The 20,000-nt window shown below is 48.3% G+C and overlaps 2 protein-coding genes across 2 annotated transcripts; one reads left to right on the top strand and one right to left on the bottom strand.

Moving 5' to 3' along the window:
* Positions 1–32: 32 nt before the first annotated feature.
* On the bottom strand, positions 33–2,976 carry ctc1 (CTS telomere maintenance complex component 1; the record flags this gene model as incomplete). The annotated part of the gene is made up of 6 exons (XM_083698088.1): positions 2,919–2,976; positions 2,450–2,690; positions 2,149–2,360; positions 1,856–1,985; positions 1,379–1,759; positions 33–155 (listed from the first exon to the last, which is right to left on the bottom strand). Coding segments are annotated over exons 1-6 (1,107 nt in total), but the record flags the coding sequence as incomplete, so codon positions are not given.
* A 2,426-nt stretch (positions 2,977–5,402) lies between these two features.
* Positions 5,403–11,551, top strand: LOC310824835 (high mobility group protein B2-like). The gene is made up of 6 exons (XM_083698089.1): positions 5,403–5,504; positions 6,584–6,738; positions 6,935–7,086; positions 7,528–7,586; positions 10,518–10,633; positions 11,024–11,551. The coding sequence occupies exons 2-6, from the start codon at positions 6,592–6,594 to the stop codon at positions 11,159–11,161; spliced, it is 612 nt and encodes a 203-aa protein (XP_083554215.1). The 5' UTR covers positions 5,403–5,504; positions 6,584–6,591; the 3' UTR covers positions 11,162–11,551.
* Positions 11,552–20,000: the final 8,449 nt, after the last annotated feature.

Genomic DNA, 20,000 nt, shown 5'->3' on the forward strand with positions numbered 1-20,000 from the left:
CTCCCTCCCTCCCTCCCCTCCTCCCCCCTTACCTCTACCTCCGTCCCTGACCTCAGGGCCTGCCTCCTCGGCGGCTGATAGGCCAGACACAGGCCCACCTTCCCGTCAATCACGTAGAGCCCCGCCCCCGCGCTCAGCACACTGGTCACCACGCCCTGGAGGGGGAGGGGTCAGGACTGAAACCATGGTAATCAGCCAGTCATGACAAAGTAGTTTGTTCGCTACTATATATAATAATAATAATAATAATAATAATAATAATAATAATATCTGCCATTTAGTTGACGCTTCCATTGCAGTGAGTTCATCCATGTTTCAGTATAGATGGTCCCAGCAAGGAATCAAACCCACAACCTAAGCCATGCTTTACCAACTGAGACCACAGAGGACCACAGAGGACCACAGAGGACCAGAGAGGACCACAGAGGACCACAGAGGACCACGGAGGACCACAGAGGACCACAGAGGACCACAGAGGACCAGAGAGGACCACGGAGGACCAGAGAGGACCACACGAGGACCAGAGAGGACCACAGAGGACCACAGAGGACCACAGAGGACCAGAGAGGACCACGGAGGACCACAGAGGACCACGGAGGACCACGGAGGACCACGGAGGACCACGGAGGACCACGGAGGACCACAGAGGACCACAGAGGACCAGAGAGGACCACAGAGGACCACAGAGGACCACAGAGGACCACGGAGGACCACAGAGGACCACAGAGGACCACAGGACCACAGGGGACCACGGAGGACCATAAAGAACCACAGAGGAACACAGAGGACCACAGAGGACCACAGAGGACCACAAAGGATCAGAGGACCACAGAGGACCGCGGAGGACAACAGAGGATCAGAGGACCACAGAGGACCAGAGAGGACCACAGAGGACCACAGAGGACCAGAGAGGACCACAGAGGACCACAGAGGACCACCAAACTAGCAGCTCGCCAACACAAGATCCAGAGCTAGCCATGCCAGTCAACTTTACCTTACTGAGCGAGCTAGCCTGCTATGGTCTTCAGTACCAGCTAGTACAGTTAGCCCTAACTAGCTAACTAACATTCCAGCCCTAACTAGCTAACTAACATTCCAGCCCTAACTAGCTAACTAACATTCCAGCCCTAACTAGCTAACTAACATTCCAGCCCTAACTAGCTAACTAACATTCCAGCCCTAACTAGCTAACTAACATTCCAGCCCTAACTAGCTAACTAACATTCCAGCCCTAACTAGCTAACTAACATTCCAGCAGGCAAAGCCCCCAGTTCAGTAACTATCCCACGTTTAGCCCCTTCAGTTCCACACACACACACACACACACACACACACACACACACACACACACACACACACACACACACACACACCTCACCTTGTAGCTGATGATCTTGGAGGTCTTGGTCTTCAGTGGGGGGGGGATGAGAGAGTGACCGGGATCTGGATGTGCGTCTCTCTGGGGTCTCTGGGGTCCAGACGTCTGGGTCTCCATCACAGGAGGGGGGCTTTCTTCCCCAAGTGTGGGTGTGTGTGTGGTTGTGTGTGTCTGTGTGTCTGTGTGTCTGTGTGTGTGGTTGTGTGTAGGTGTGTGTGTGTGTGTGTTGGACTGGTCTGAGATCAGAGAGAGGCTGGACTGTTTGGTCACACACAGAACTCTGTTCCCAGACCAGCCCCTCACCACACACACACGCAGCCCAGACACACACACACTCTGACCCACACACACACACTGCCTCCAGAACAGGCACTCTGGCTCCTAGGGGGGGAGGGGGAGAGAGAGGGATGATTTTCCATCACACATATCTCTCTCATGCACACTATCCCACCCCAGACACACACACACACACCTCACCGTGACCAGTAGTGGAAGTGTGTGTTCTCCCTCTCTCAGACGCATGCAGAAGAAGGATTTCCCAACGATGTCCAGCAGGGGGCAGACTCCACACACTTCCCCGTACACCTGGACACGCAGGCCTGGAGCCCTAACACACACACACACACACACACACACACACACACACACACGTTATACACACACACACACACACACACACGTTATACACACACACACACATGTTATACACACACAGATGTTACACACACACACACACACACACACACACACACACACACACACACACACACCTGTGCTGTAGGAGTGTGTCAGCGTGTCTGACCCCCACGGCCGTGCAGAGGTTGACCCCTCCTCCAGGGTCAGAGGTCAGCAGGAGGGGGCAGCCAATCAGCTCCAAGTACCCTGGCTCTTCCTGGTCCTGCCCCAGTGCATGCTGGGGGATGTAGTTCCAGCTGGGGAACAGCAGAGGAAGACCCAGCCAGTGGGGGGAGGGGCTCAGGAGCTGGAGAAGAGAGAGAGAGATTATAATTTGTTTAATTAATAATTCACACGCGCGCGCACTCACACACACTCCACACACTCCACACACACCTCACAGTGCATGCTCCCGCTGGTGTCCCTCACACGCCACGCCCCATCACATGACCCCTCAGAGCTCCTCCCACCACTTAGACAGCCAATCAGCAGTAGGTTGTCACGCTGCAGAGCCTTGTGATTGGGCAGAGCTTGCTCTGCCTCCTGGACCCATTCTCTGTGCTGATAGGTGGACCAGGTCAGGTGACTACAGCAGGGGCTGCGTTGCCTGGTAACCAACTCCGACACGGAGACCAACCTGCCAACAAGAACAGGAGGGATTATGGAAAAAAAAATCACACACAGTAACTATGACAACCCTGCCAGCGTTGCTAACCTGAACAGTCAGTGTTTTTTTTTTTCAATTAAAACATCTATAATTAGAGCTAAATTTGACCAAACAGATTGATGAGTCATCCCCCCCCGCCCCGCCCCCACCCGCCCCCCTGCCCCGCCCCCACCCCCCGCCCCCACCCGCCCCCACCACCTGTAGCTGAGGGGCAGCATCTGGGCTGATGAACCCACGGACCGCTCCACTCTGTCCACCAGGGCCAGGGTCAGCTGTTCAGGGGAGGGGGGGGAGGAGGGGGAGGCACCCAGCACAGGGACCAGCCTGTCCCTCACAAACACAAACACGTCACGCAGCCACTCCTGTTCCTGGAAGAGAGACAGACAGACAGACAAGTTAGTCTAGTTAATCTGTCCAGATATGGATATATATATCATTCATTCATTCATTCATTCCGTCTACGGCTGGAAACTGTTCATGAGAATAAATAAATAAGTCCTGAACACCCTAGTCCTAAACACACTATAGTCCTGAACACCCTATAGTCATCAACACCCTATCGTCCTAAATACCCTAGTCCTGAACACCCTATAGCCCTGAACACCCTAGTCCTGAACACCCCAGTCCTAAACACCCTATAGCCCTAAACACCCTACAGCCCTAAACACCCTAGTCCTGAACACCCTAGTCCTAAACACCCTAGTCCTAAACACCCTAGTCCTCAACACACTATAGTCCTCAACACTCTATAGTCCTAAACAGACTATAGCCCTAAACACCCTATAGTCCTAAACACCCTAGTCCTCAACACCCTATAGCCCTAAACACCCTATAGCCTTAAACATCCTATAGTCCTAAACACCCTAGTCATGAACACCCTATAGTCCTGAACACCCTATAGCCCTAAACACCCTAGTCCTAAACACCCTATAGCCCTAAACACCCTAGTCATGAACACCCTATAGTCCTGAACACCCTATAGCCCTAAACACCCTAGTACTGAACACCCTAGTCCTAAACACACTATAGTTCTCAACACCCTATAGTCTTAAACATTCTACAGCCCTAAGCACCCTATAGTCCTAAATACACTATAGCCCTAAATACCCTATAGTCCTAAACACCCTATAGCCTTAAACACCTTATAGTCCTGAACACCCTATAGCCCTGAACACCCTATAGTCCTGAACACCCTAGTCCTAAACACCCTAGTCCTAAGAACCCTAGTCCTAAACACCCTAGTCCTAAACCCCCTATAGTACTAAACACCATAGTCCTAAACACGCTATAGTCCTGTAAACACACACACACACACACACACACACACACACACACACACACACACACACACACACACACACTACCCTAGCCCGCATGCAGAGCACCAGGGTAACTTAGTAACTTACCACTTCACTCCTCTCCCGGAAATGTTCCAGAAACGACTCCATTCGGTACCGACTAACCGTAACCTGGGACTCCGTTAGCTGCTATTACCGTAAACATTGACGGGAGTGAAGAAGTTGACTTGATCACGGAGCAGACAGGCTCGCGCTAAAACGGTTCAAACGGTCCGCACACCGACAACAACATCCGGTTGGTTCCGTCCGTCCGAGTCTCCGGTAACCGTCACACCGGGGAGCGACGAGGCTCCGTTACTGCCGGTAGAAATGTCTCCGCCTTCATTCAGTCTGCGGGACAGAGACAGAAATCAACGATGATCTGAATCTTCACCTTGTTGAACAAAGTCGGTATTTGTCGGTCCGCTGACGGAATCCCAGGAGGACACGGAAACAGAGCTCCGGTGGTGTTGGATTAGTCTGCACCGTTTACCGGGGCGGAGCGACCGGCTCATTTAACGCATTAACGGAAATCCAACTGCACCTGCGGCTCATAAGGGTGAATACCGGTGAACCAAGCAGCGTGTTGAACGGTTCAGTAACAGGTCGTTATCTTTAGAAGTCCCCTCGGTACAGGTGAGGTGGTCAAAGTGTAAACTCTAAACGGACACGGTACCGGCAAATATCCCTTCACACACACAGAATGTTGGCCCAGAAATAACGCCGTAAAAACGCCGTTAACTCTGTAACCGTCACAGCGTTTTGAGGCGAGGCTCCCAGCTCACACCCCCCGGTACCCGGTTTAAAAACCGAATGTAACTTCAATCAGATTTGATCTCTCTCACACACACACACACACAAATACCCTGTATGAACACACACAAATACCCTGTATGAACACACACACATGCACGCACTTACTAATTGTTGAGTTTTTCTGCAGCTATTTTGGGACACCTATTGTTATTGTTATAGTTTTTCTTCTTGTATTATTATTGTTATTATTGTTATTATTATTATTATTATTATTATTACAACATTGTTAATTGTAATAGTTTGATTGTTGTGTTGTTGAGGAGTTTCATTCCGCTGCATCGTGTATATTGTGTAAATGACCAATAAAACGGTGTTGGATTTGAATGGAACCGGGCCTTCCCCGGTATTAAAACGGCTCCACCTAACCCACCAATCAAATATCAGATACGAGGGTCCCCCCGCCCCTTTCGTCTGAATGACCGACGGGGGCACCAATCAGATACGAGAAACCCCGCCCCCTTTCGTCTGAATGACAGACGGGGGCACCAATCAGATTCGGGCTTGGCACCGCGTCCCTTGTCAGTCTACCGCAGTCCGCCGTTGTTACCGCTAGCATAGCACCGCTAACCGACCACAACAACACAACGTGCTCCCGTTAACCGAGTCTAAAGCCGTTATCTGTCCGGGGAACGTAAGTGTGAAATGATTCAACTCCAATACCAATAGCAGCGAACAGCAGCTTTGTTCTCATTTGAGGTAAAAGTAGTCGAATGTGGTCCAACAATGTTGCCGCGTCCTCCAGCGGGTTAGTTTAGCTTGTACTTTGAAGTGGCTAGCCGAGTTAGCCTGGTCCCGGAGCCGCGGTGTCTCAGCCTTCAGGTCGGCCTTCAGCCGCTCTTCGCCGGCTGGAAAGACGTCTATTTCACCCTGTAATCAGAGAGCTAGCGGCGTTAGCCTCCGACTGGGCTGGGATGCGTTGGTAGCGCTGAGAGAGGGGAGCTAGCAGGCTAGCAGGCTAGCGCTGGGGGATGGGTTCACTGCATTGGGCGGGAAGCAAATGGAGGGCCTATTGTCTGGTAGCATGCTAGGTGGCTAGCGGCGAGCCTGTGTACGCAGCTGGGGCTATGCTAAGCTAGCGGGGCTAGTCGGTCGGTACACTCACTGACGCTGGTCCAGTCTTAGACTACCGACTGTTTTATTTGACTTTTAATAACCGTCAATTGAAGTGTCATTAATTGTACTAGATAGAAAATGTATAAATATGTATTAAATGTCCCAGTAGAAACACATCTGCTAGCTAACGTCCCGTTACAGGATTGTTTATTGTTTACATTAGTAACGTGTCTCTGTCCCAATACTTATGACTACCATAGACCCGGCCCTGTCCCAATACTTATGACTACCATAGACTCGGCCCTGTCCCAATACTTTTGACTACCATAGACCCGGCCCTGTCCCAATACTTATGACTACCATAGACCCGGCCCTGTCCCAATACTTATGACTACCATAGACCCGGCCCTGTCCCAATACTTATGACTACCATAGACCCGGCCCTGTCCCAAAACTTATGACTACCATAGACCCGGCCCTGTCCCAATACTTTTGACTACCATAGACCCGGCCCTGTCCCAATACTTTTGACTAATGATCAGGGCATTCAAAGCGAGATATCTTCACTCAGAGGTCGTTTTAAAATGGGATTTTTCACTGTCGCTGTGTGTGTGTGTGTGTCTGCGTCCCTGTGTGTGTGTGTGTGTGTGTGTGTAGGTGTCACCATGGGGAAGGACGTGAACAAGCCTAAAGGTCGTATGTCGGCGTACGCCTACTTCGTCCAGACCTGCCGCGAGGAGCACCGGAGGAAGAGCCCAGAGATCCCCGTCAACTTCGCTGAGTTCTCCAAGAAATGCTCCGAGAGATGGAGGGTAAACACTGCTGTGTGTGTGTGTGTGTGTGTGTGTGTGTGTGTGTGTGTGTGTGTGTGTACAAAAACATTGATACATCAGAAGATAATTTAGAGATGTCTGTTGTAGAAAACTCCCCTCCCTCTCTCTCACCTGTGTGTGTGTGTGTGTGTGTGTGTGTGTGTGTGTGTGTGTGTGTGTGTGTGTGTGTGTGCAGGCCCTGTCCCCCCCTGATAAGAAGCGTTTTGAGGACATGGCGATGGCCGACAAGCTCCGCTACAACAGAGAGATGAAAACCTACATCCCTCCTAAAGGAAGCAAACGTGCCGGGAAGAAGTTCAAGGACCCCAACGCACCCAAACGACCCCCGTGAGACACACACACACACACGTTACATACAGACACACACCACACACACACGACCCCCGTGAGACACACACACACACACGTTACATACAGACACACGACCCCCGTGAGACACACACACACGTTACATACAGACACACACAACCCCGTGAGACACACACACACGTTACATACAGACACACACAACCCCGTGAGACACACACACACGTTACATACAGACACACACAACCCCTGTGAGACACACACACACACGTTACATACAGACACACACCACACACACACGTTACATACAGACACACACAACCCCGTGAGACACACACACACGTTACATACAGACACACACCACACACACACACACACGACCCCCGTGAGAGACACACACACACACACACAGTACCTGACAACACACACACACTCTGACCGTGTTGTAACTCTGTCTCCCAGGTCTGCCTTCTTCGTCTTCAACGCTGAGTTCCGTCCGACAGTGAAGCAGGAGTGCCCAGGTGTGTGTGTGTGTGTGTGTGTGTACTACCTCAGCCCCCCCAGTTTCCCATTCGATTTGAGTGTGTATTAATGGTGTGTGTGTGAGTGAGAGAGAGAATTAATGGTGTGTGTGTGTGTGTGTGTGTGTTTATTAATTGTGTGTGTGTGTGTGTATTAATGGTGTGTACGTGTGTAGATATTAATGGTGTGTGTATGTGTTTATTAATGGCGTGTGTGTGTAGATATTAATGGCGTGTGTGTAGATATTAATGGTGTGTGTGTGTGTAGATATTAATGGTGTGTATGTAGATATTAATGGTGTGTGTAGATATTAATGGTGTGTATGTAGATATTAATGGTGTGTGTGTGTGTGTATATACAGTGCATTCAGAAAGTATTCAGACCTTCACTTTTTCCACATTTTGTTATGTTACAGCCTTATTCTAAAAAAACATTTTTTTCCTCATCAATCTACACACAATACCCCATAATGACATACAATACAGGTTTAGAAATATTTGCTAATTTATTAAAAATTAAAAACGGAACTATCATATTTACATAAGTATTCAGACCCTTTGCTATGACACTCGAAATTGAGCTCAGGTGCATCCTGTTTCCATTGATCATCCTTGAGATGTTTCTACGACTTGACTGGAGTCCAGCTGTGGTAAATTCAATTGATTGGACATGATTTGAAACAGCACACACCTGTCTATATAAGGTCCCACAGTTGACAGTGCATGTCAGAGCAAAAACCAGGCCATGAGGTCGAAGGAATTGTCCGTAGACCTCCGAGACAGGATTGTGTCGAGGCACAGATCTGGGGAAGGGTACGAAAATAATTCTGCAGTATTGAAAGTCCCCAAGAACACAGTAGCCTCCATCATTCTTAAATGGAAGAAGTTTGGAACCACCAAGACTCTTCCTAGAGCTCGCCGCCCGGCCAAACTGAGCAATAGGGGGAGAAGGGCCATCGTCAGGGAGGTGACCAAGAACCCAATGGTCACTCTGACAGAGCTCCAGAGTTCCTCTGTGGAGATGGGAGAACCTTCCAGAAGGACAACCATCTCTGCAGCACTCCACCAATCAGGCCTTTATGGTAGAGTGGCCAGACGGAAGCTACTCCTCAGTAAAAAGCACATGACAGTCTGCTTGGAGTTTTCAAAAGGACTCTCAGACCATGAGAAACAAGATCCTCTGGCCAAACGTCACGTCTGGAGGAAACCAGGCACCGCTCATCACCTGGCCAATACCATCCCTACGGTGAAGCATGGTGGGGGCAGCATCATGCTGTGGGGATGTTTTTCAGTGGCAGGGACTGGGAGACTAGTCAGGCTGGAGGGAAAGTTGAACGGAGCAAAGTACAGAGTGATCCTTGATGAAAACCTGCTCCAGAGCGCTCAGGACCTCAGACTGGGGCGAAGGTTCACCTTCCAACAGGACAACGACCCTGAGCACACAGCGAAGACAACGCAGGAGTGGCTTCAGGACAAGTCTCTGAAATGTCCTTCAGTGGACCAGCCAGAGCCCGGACTTGAACCCGATCCAACATCTCTGGAGAGACCTGAAAATAGCTGTGCACCGACGCTCCCCATGCAACCTGACAGAGCTTGAGAGGATCTGCAGAGAAGAATGGGAGAAACTCCCCAAATACAGGTGTGCCAAGATTGTAGCTTCATACCCAAGAAGACTTGAGGCTATAATCGCTGCCAAAGGTGCTTCAACAAAGTACTGAGTAAAGGGTCTGAATACTTAATTTGTAAATGTGATATTTAAGTTTTTTATTTTTAATAAATTAACAAACATTTGTAAAAACCTGTTTTGGCTTTGTCATTATGGGGTATTGTGTGTAGATTGATGAGGGAAAAAATGAATTGAATAGGCTGAAACCCTAGGGTTAGGGTTTCAGCCTTAACCCTAACCCTAACCCACAATGTGGAAAAAGTGAAGGGGCCTGAATACTTTCTGAATGCAGTGTGTGTGTGTGTGTTTATATACAGTGTTTTCAGAAAGTATTCAGACCCCTTCATTTCCACATTTTGTTGTTATAAACTCAATTTAAAATGGATTAAATTAAAAGAATTTGCCATCAATCCACACACAATCCCTCAGAATGACACAATGCTCAATGCTTAATGCTCAATTGGTACTAAGGGGCCCAAAGTGCCAAGAAAATATCCCCCACACCATTACACCACCACCACCAGCCTGAACCGTTGATACAAGGCAGGATGGATCCATGCTTTCATGTTGTTTACGCCAAATTCTGAATGTCACAGTAGAAATCAAGACTCATCAGACCAGGCAACGTTTTCCAATCTTCTATTGTCCAATTTTGGTGAGCCTGTGCGAATTGTAGCCTCAGTTTCCTGTTCTTAGCTGACAGGAGTGGCACCCGGTGTGGTCTTCTGCTGCTGTAGCCCATCTGCTTCAAGGTTCGACATGTTGTACATTCAGAGATGGTCTTCTGCATACCTTGGTTGTAACGAGTGGTTATTTGAGTTACTGTTGCCTTTCTATCATCTTGAACCAGTCTGGTCATTCTCCTCTGACCTCTGGCATCAACAAGGTATTTTCACCCAGAGAACTGCCGCTCACTGGATATTTTCTCTTTTTCAGACCATTCTCTGTAAACCCTACAGATGGTTGTGTGTGAAAATCCCAGTAGATCAGCAGTTTCTGAAAGACTCAGACCAGCTGTCTGGCACCAACAACCATGCCACGTTCAAAGTCACTTAAATCTCCTTTCTTCACCATTCTGATGCTCGGTTTGAACTTCAGCAGGTGGTCTTGACCATGTCTACATGCCTAAATGCATTGAGTTGCTGCCATGTGATTGGCTGATTAGATATTTGCGTTAACGAGCAGTCTGTCTATAGGAGAGTGTATATTAATAGTGTGTGTGTGTGTGTGTGTGTGTGTGTGTGTGTGTGTGTGTGTGTGTGTAGGCCTGTCTATAGGAGAGTGTGCTAAGAAGCTGGGGGAGATGTGGTCCAAGCTGGGACCCTCAGAGAAGCTCCCCTACGAAGAGAAGGCCCTGAAACTCCGCGAGAAATACGACAAGGTACACACACACACACACACACACACTCACACACAATATACATATATACACACACACACAATATACATATATACACACAATATACATATATACACACACACACAATATACATATATACACACTCACACACAATATACATATATACACACCCACACTCACACACAATATACATATATACACACTCACACAATATACATATATACACACTCACACACTCACACACAATATACATATATACACACACACACACTCACACACTCTCTCTCTCACTTACACACACACTCTCACACACACACACACACTCATACCCTCTCAAACTGTTATTGTGACACCATGCAACATCATAGTGATACCATTTTGTGAACTGTGTGTGTGTGTGTGTGTGTGTAGGACATGGCTGCGTATCGCTCTGGGGCCTCCAGCATGAGGAGTCATGGAGGAGCAACTGGCTCTGCCCAGGGAGCTGTGGGGGACGATGATGATGATGACATGGAGGATGACGATGATGAAGATGATGACGACGAGTAGACACAGAGAGAGTGTGTGTGTGTGTGTGTGCGTGCGTGCGTGTGTGCGTGTGTGTTGCGGCCTGTTGAATTGTACGGGAATACTTAAAGAATGGAGGGCGGTCTCTCAGAGGGCAGCGATGAGCTAGCCAGCTAACGGACGGATAACCGCTAAGCGCTAACTCTGCACAACCCCCAGGTAGAGTAGACCCCCAGGTAGAGTAGACCCCCAGGTAGAGTAGACCCCCAGGTAGAGTAGACCCCCAGGTAGAGTAAACCCCCAGGTAGAGTAGACCCCCAGGTAGAGTAGACCCCCAGGTAGAGTAGACCCCCAGGTAGAGTAGACCCCCAGGTAGAGTAGACCCCCAGGTAGAGTAGACCCCTGTAGGAGGCTAGCAGGCTAACATCTAAATCACACCTTTAGACCTGTGTAGGTTGCTAGCTGGCTAGCTCACTGACCCTGCTCTGTGAGAACCAACCCCCAGGTGCGTGTGTGTCGTGCGTGCGCGTGTATTATTTGCCTTTCAGTTCATCTTGTTAACACGTGCAGTGAAACCCCCCGCCAGTCATCCTCCTCCGCTCGTGAAGGCGCTCTGAGACGCTAACTTCCTGTTTTAAAGATGGCCGCCACAAGGTGGCGTTTTATTTAACCTTTTGACCTTTTAAGCACCTAGTGCAAAGACGCGACCTGAAGTGTCCCACACCTGTTCTGACCCACGACGTCTTACCTGAAACGTCCTGGCTCCTTTTGCGCGCTCGGCGTGTGTGTGTGTGTGTGAGAGAGAGAAAGAAAGAGAGAGAGAGTTAGGAGACTTACCTGTCTTTGGGGTGGGGTGGGAGGGGGGGGGGGGGGGTCATTTGATTATGGGATGTTTCCCCATCACCATGGTAACATAACGGTGGTTGGTTTCTACACATTCATGTTCTGGTTCGGTTGTTGTTTTTAGAATAGACGTCTGTAGCGGGGGGGGGACGGGGGGACGGACTGTCACACAGGACTGTGTGATGCTGCAGCCTAGCCAGGCTATAACTAAGGGGGGGAGGGGGGCTGTTCTCCTAAAGACTCTGGCTCTGCACCCTTCCTGTCGTCTGCTTGTGTTTTATTTTTTACATGACAGTTTGTTCACCGTATGTAGAGGTCAACTTTTATAATAAAACACCTTATGATTCGGAAAACGGTTTCTGTCCCTTTTTTCCACAGCGTTTGGCCTCTTCTCATCGCCACACATCCAGCGCCCTCCAGAAGTGAGACACCAAACAATTACTAGGAGGTCAAAGTAGAGATTCAATGTGTTGTCTTTTCAGATTGGGTGAGGGTCACCATTTAGAAATTACAACACTTTTGATACATAGTTTCAGGGCACCAAAAGTATTGTCTTGACAGGTGTTTCTGGTTAGGTGTGTTCCCTCACATCATTTGTGCATAAGAGAGCTGTCAATGTCTAGTATTGATTCTAGGCTTTGCATTTGGTGTCTGTCAACATGAGGACCAAAGAGACATGGAATTTACATGTCTCTTTGGACATGTAAATTACATGTCCATGACATTTACATTTAAGGCATTTAACAGACGCCTTTATCCAAAGCGACTACATAGCAAATACATTTGTTTAAGTAAGTGAATCATCTATCCATCAGTCATCATAAGAGAAAGTAATCAATGCTAGGACCAGGGTTAGGGGTTAGGGCCGCAGGCAGTCACAATGCTAGAAGAACAGGAGAGAAACTTGTATAGGGGTGAAGAGGTCTTTAGGGGAGGGACTGTTAAGATGTAACCTGAAGAGATGGGTCTTCAATCTGCTGCGGAAGATTGGTAGTGACTGCAGTCCTGACAGCAGTGGGTAGTGATGGGCAAATGAAGCTTTTGTGAAGCACTGAACCACTTGTGCCAATTGTTTCGAAAATGGGTTCATTACTCGAAGCTTCAGTTACAGTGACCTCTCCTGGCGAAGTGCAAGGCTGCAGTCAAATTAGGCAGGCTAGTTGGTGGACAGGAGGCTTTTAATTACACGCACGCACGAACACACACACACCTCAATGAGCAGTGTTGGAGAAACTACTTTACTTTTGTAGAAAAGATCTTTTGTTCTGAAGCATCTTTGCTTTGATCACCCTTGGATTTACAGTATTGTAACGACCCTGTGAAAGGCCCGTTAGCAATTCCGCCAAGGGAGTTACCGCTCTTGGTGTTGTGGCTCGCGTGGCCGGTTTGTAAGCGAAAGATTGCGAGTTCGATACCCGCTTAAGGCAAGCTGCTCTACCACGCCGTTCGCTACAGCATCTTTGCTTTGATGAAATTCTTTGATGCACACACACACTAAGACTGAATATCATGTTCTATTTACAAATAAAGATTGATGAATGTGTGTATTGTGTTATTGAGGAGAGAGTGCTGGGGAAAATATGGCATAGGTTGGGTGTGTTTGTGTAACTATGGCAGGGGGTGATTATGTGGGATGGGGAACACTCAAAGATTACAAGAAGAACACTCAGAGAATACAAACGCAATACCAACAACTCAACAGCAACAACGCACCTACTACGACAATCCACAAATTGTGCATTGTTTAGAGCGGTTATAAAGTGTTGAGGCACTCAAATTCAAAACTGTCGCAACCTTTCACCTGTCAGAATCGAGACGAGGCAGTGCCAGTGAATCACCTGATTGGACCGCGAACCAGTCAGGTGATTCATTCAGGCAACGAAGCAGTTGCTGCTTCGGACGTCATATGTCACGTGATATATGACGTCCGAAGCAAGCTTCGAAGCAGTGCTTCGATAAAAATTGTTGGTCAGTGTTTGAAGCACGTATCGAAGCTTCAGTGTCAAACTGCCATCACTAGCAGTGGGAAGCTTGTTCCACCAGCAGGGCACCAGGACAGTGAAAAGCCGTGACTGAGTAGTGCGGCTGCTGCATCCACGTAGAGGCGGTGGTGCCAGGCGGCCAGCCAAGGTGGAAGAGCGGAGTGATCAGGCCGGGGGGGTTTGGGGGGGTCCCTACTTGCAAGTAGGGAGGGGCTGTTCCCTTTGCTGCCCGGCAGGCGAGCACCGGGTCTTGAATCTGATGTGAGTTGCTACCGGGAGCCAGTGGAGGGTGCGGAGGAGGGGGAGGAGGGGGGTGACATGGGAGAATTTGGGGAGGTTGAACACCAGACGAGTGGCAGCGTTCTGGATGAGCTGCAGAGGCCTGATGGTGGAGGCGGGGAAACCGGCCAAGAGTGCGTTGCAGTAGTCAAGGCGAGAGATCACAAGTGTTTGGACCAAAAGTTGTGCTGCTTCTCTGGTGAGGAATGGACGTATCCTTCTGATGTTGTAGAAGAAGAATCTACAGGAGCGTTCTGTCGCTGTGATGTTCGCCACACAGGATAAGTGGTTGTCAAGGATCACCCCAAGGTTCTTGGCTGTCTGGGAGGAGGTCACAGTAGAGTTCTCTACTGTGATGGAGAAGTCTTGGAGAGGGCAGGCTTTCCCTGGGAGGAAGAGCAGCTCAGTCTTGTTACGGTTGAGCTTGAGGTGGTGGGCTGACATCCAAGCAGAAATGTCTGCAAGACACACAGAGACACGTGTTGCCACCTGTGAGTCAGAAGAGTGGAAAGAGAAAAAGTTGAGTGTCATCTGCGTAGCTGTGGTAGGAGAAACCATGTGAGGAAATTACCGAGCCAAGAGATTTGGTATAGAGGGAGAACAGTAAAGGCCCAAGGACAGAGCCCTGGGGGACCCCAGTGGTGAGGGATCGTGGAGAGGACAATGATCCTCTCCACGTCACCTGGTAAGAGTGACCGGCCAGGTAGGATACAAACCAGGAGAATGCAGAGCCGGAGATGCCCAATTCTGAGAGGGTGGAGAGGATCGGGTGGTTTACTGTGTCGAATGCAGCAGACAGGTCCAGAAGAATGAACAGAGGAGAGGGAGGAAGCTCAGCAGAGTGATTCAAGATTCTTTATTTGTCACGTTCATACAAGTATACAGTGAAATGCAAAAGTGACAGTGCCACAGAGTAGTGCAACAATACAATAAGTTTAAAAATAGAATAAAATAAAAATAGAAGTACTAAAAAATATACAGTATGGACAGTATAAACTGTATAAACAATATGAACAGTATAAGCAGTAAGCAATATAAATAGCAGATGGATGATTATGTGTGTGCATATGTGTTATGATGACAGTGCGTGTGTGAGTGACTTGAGGGGGGCACTGGTGGGGTCATCGTTGATGATTCTGATGGCGTGGGGGAAGAGCCTTAGCCTCTCTGTTCTTGCTGCATGACAGCGGAGGCGTTTTCCTGACCGCAGCGGCTGGAACAGTCCATGTTTCGGGTGGTGAGGGTCCTTCATAATCCTGTAGGCTCTGGTCCTACACCTCCTGGTGTACAGGACATGGAGAGGGGGGGTTGGAGCTCCCATGGTTTTTTCTGCCAGGGGTACCACCCTTTGCAGAGCTCGCCTGTCCTGGGCCGTGCTGTTACCGTACCAGACGGTGATGTTGCCAGCCAGGATGCTCTACACAGCTCCAGAGTAGAAGGACTGAAGGATCCTCCGGGAGACTCTGAATTTCCTCAGCTGCCTGAGATGGAACAGGCGCTGCCTTGCCTTTCCCACCAGAGAACTGATGTGGGTAGTCCAGGTCAGGTCTTCTGAGATGTGGACTCCCAGGTATTTAAAACTGCTCACCCTGTCCACAGCAGTCCCACCGATGTCCAGCGGTGTGTAGGCCCTTAGTTGTTGTGCTCTCCCGAAGTCCACAATCAGCTCTTTTGTCTTGGAGACATTCAGGATGAGGCTGTTCTCCTGACACCAGAGTGACAGGTCCGCCACCTCGTCCAGGTAGCCTTTCTCATTGTTGTCTGAGATCAGCCCCACCACGACCGTGTCGTCCGCAAACTTAATGATGGAGTTTTCGCTGGACTTAGCCACACAGTCGTGGGTGTACAGGGAGTAGAGGAGGGGACTAAGGACACAGCCCTGGGGGGACCCTGTGCTCAGTGTGAGTGAGCTGGAGGTGTGTCTACCCACCCTGACCACCTGTGGCCTGGCCGTCAGAAAGTCCAGGATCCAGGCACACAGGGGAATGTTCAGTCCTAAACCAATCATCTTATCAGCCAGTCTGATGGGGACTATGGTATTGAACGCTGAGCTGTAGTCTATAAACAGCATTCTCACATAGCCCCCCTTCTGCCTGTCAAGGTGAGAGAGAGTGGTGTGGAGGACCTGGGAAACTGTCTCTATCCCCAATAAAGCAGAAATGCCCTTAAAAACATATGTAAGAAAAAAAGAAGGGAGAAGGATTCAACAGAGGGTGAGAGAGAGGGAGGATAAGACAGAGGGTAGGGAGGATAAGAGAGGAAGAGAGAGCGGTGAGGGAGAGGGTACAGTGTGGGTAGAGACTGACTGGGAGGATTTGAGGGGAAGGGAGAAGGATACAAAATGATGACCAGAAGAGGTGTAACAGTAAGGTTGGAGGTATGGGAGGATCTGATGAAGACAAGGTCAAGCTGATTGCCCGCCTTATGAGTCGGAGGAGAGTGGGACAGGGTAAGGTCGAAGGAGGAGAGAAGGTCAAGTGCTCCAGACGTGTGAAGCTTCTCCGACTGGATGTTGAAGTCTACCAGTAGTGAGAGCGGTGTACTGTCCTCAGGGAAGAAGCTGAGAAGGACATCCATCTCATCTAAGAAGTGGCCAAGCTGACCTGACCTGGTGGACGATAGACAACAACAATGTGAAGTTTAACAAGGGAGGTGACAGAAACAGCATGGAATTCAAAGGTGGATATAGACAGGTGTGACAGGGGAAGGACATTATGTGACCACTTAGGTGAGATGAGGAGTCCTGTTCCTCCTCCTCGACCAGAGAGTCTAGGGGAATGAGAAAAGGAGTAGGCATCAGAGAGGGCTGCCGGAGTAGCTGTGTTTTCCGGTGTAATCTATGTCTCTGTGAGAGCAAGGAAGTGGAGGGAAATGAAGCAGGCGTAAGCTGAGATAGCCTCTGCTTTCTAGACAGCCGATTGGCAGTTCCAAAGTCCTCCCATGACAGTGAGGTCGTGGTCAGTTGAGCATGGTGGGTAGATGAGATTGGAAGGGTTGCGAGTGGAGGTGTAGCATCTACAGTTGTGGTCAGAAGTTTACATACACTTGTAAAGAACATGTATGTCATGGCAGTCTTGAGTTTCCAATCATTTCTACAACTCTTATTTTTCTGTGATGGATTGATTGGAGCACATACTTCTTTGTCACAAAAAACATTCATGAAGTTTGGTTCTTTTATGAATTTATTATGGGTCTTCTGAAAATGTGACAATCTGCTGGGTCAAAAATATACATACAGCAATGCTAATATTTGGTTAAATGTCCCTTGGCCATTTTCACCTCAATTAGACGCTTTTGGTAGCCATCCACAAGCTTCTGGCAAGCTTCTGGTTGAATCTTTGCCCACTCCTCTTGACAGAATCGGTGCAGTTCAACTAAATTCGTTGGCTTTCTGACACAGACTTGTTTCTTCAGCAGACTCCACATGTCCTCGATGGGGTTTAAGTCAGGACTTTGTGAAGGCCATTCTAAGACCTTAATTCTAGCCTGATTTAGCCATTCCTTTACCACGTTTGATGTGTGTTTGGGGTCATTGTCCTGTTGGAACACCCAACTACGTCCAAGACCCAACCTTCTGGCTGATAATTTTAGGTTTTCCTGAAGAATTTGGAGGTAATCCTCCTTCTTCATTATTCCATTTACTTTCTGTAAAGCACCAGTTCCACTGGCAGCAAAACAGGCCCAGAGCATAATACTACCACCACCATGCTTGACAGTAGGTATGGTGTTCTTGGGGTGAAAGACCTCACCTTCTCTCCTCCAAACATATTTCTGGTCATTGTGGCCAAATAGCTCAATTTTTGTTTCATCTGACCACAGAACTTTCCTCTAGAAGGCCTTTTCTTTGTCCATGTGATCAGCAGCAAACTTCAGTCGAGCCTTAAGGTGCCGCTTCTGGAGCAACGGCTTCCTTCTTGCATGGCAGCCTCTCAACCCATGGCGAACACGCTTCACTGTGGACACTGACACCTGTGTTCCAGCAGCTTCTAATTCATGGCAGACCTGCTTTTTGGTGGTTCTTGGTTGACTCTTGACCATCCTGACCAATTTTCTCTCAGCAGCAGGTGATAGCTTGCGTTTTCTTCCTGATTGTGGCAGTGACAACTGTGCCATGCATTTTATACTTACAAACAATTGTTTGCACAGTTGATCTTGGGACCTGTAGCTGCTTTGAAATGGCTCCAAGTGACTTTCCTGACTTGTTCAAGTCAATGATGCACTTTTTCAGATCCGTGCTGAGCTCCTTAGACTTTCCCATTGTAGCGTTTTTGGCTGAGTGTAATGAGTGTATCAAATGAGCCCTATTTAAATGGGCTGAAATATGTCACCAGCTGTAGTCAATCATTATCACTCATAAGAAGTTAAGAGGCCACAAAGCAAATTTGATTGACACAACTTTCTACATCACCAAATTTGATAATTCAAGGTGCTGTATGTATATTTTGTATATTCAGCAGATTTTGTCACATTTTCAGAAGACCCATAATAAATTCATAAAAGAACCAAACTTCATGAATGTTTTTTGTGACAAAGAAGTATGTGCTCCAATCAATCCATCACAGAAAAATAAGAGTTGTAGAAATGATTGGAAACTCAAGACTGCCGTGACATACATGTTCTTTACAAGTGTATGTAAACTTCTGACCACAACTGTATGTGTCCTTCTGATAGATGAAATAACAGGAATGGGGAGGAAGCACAGTGTGATATTTGCCGGTATAGAGAGAGAGGATTTGTGGGCAATACAATATGTAGGTAGCGCTTAATACACTCAAGAGTAGTAACAAATAGAATAAAAATACTTAGTAGTATGGCCTTCCTCGATGGACTCCACAGATAGACTCCTTTGTCTTCGTGTCAGGAGTCTGTCGCAGAGGCTGTCGCTGTGATCGTCACAAAGTAAATGCAGATTCTGTAATTGCTGATGACTAGCAGGGTAGCAGCCCACCTGACGATCAGTTAATGACCAGACAAGCTTCACCACTCAATCCCAAATGTATCAGTCCTGGTCCAAGGTCGTGGTCCAGGGTGAGCAGGAGTTAAATTCCGGGCAGGATAGTGTCAGACCCTCCCACTGGAGATTGACAGCACTTCACTGCAATTGACTTCAAACAGCTGGCTTCCAATAGAAACTAGGTTCCTGAGCTTAAGGCAGGATAGCCACAGCAATGAAAGTCAAGGAAGCTATGAGGCTGAAATCCAAAACTTTGGACTAAAATCAAAAGTTTGGAACATCATTAAAAAGAACAAAAGCTCTGCTGAGCTCAGCAATCACAAACAGGCTGGTAGTCCAAGGAAGACTTCTACAGTGGATGACTGAAGGATGCTCACCATGATTAAGAAAACCCCAAAACAACTGTCCCACAGATCAGGAACCCTCTCCAGGAGGCAGGCGTCAATGTGTCAGAGACCATCCACACAATACCTCACCAGCAGAACTACAGACGCTTCACTGCAAGGTGCAAACCACTAGTTCCCCTCAGAAAGGACGGTCAGGTGACAGTTTGATAAAATTACCTAAAAAGCCTGCAGAGGTCTGGAAAAAGGTCTTGTGGACAGAGGAGATGAATATGATCATGTACCAGAGTGACTGAAGAGGAAAGTTTAGAGAAAAAAGGATCTGGTTTGGGCATGTATATCTGCCACTAGAACTAGCTAACATGTTTTAATTGATGATGTAACTGCTGACAGCAGCAGTAGAATGTATTCTGAAGGGTACAGAAACATGTTGTCTGCTTGAGTACAAGCAAATGCCTCCAAATTCATTGGATGGCGCT

This window comes from Argentina silus (genome assembly GCF_951799395.1).
Source record: "Argentina silus genome assembly, contig: scaffold_336, whole genome shotgun sequence".
NCBI lineage: Eukaryota > Metazoa > Chordata > Actinopteri > Argentiniformes > Argentinidae > Argentina > Argentina silus.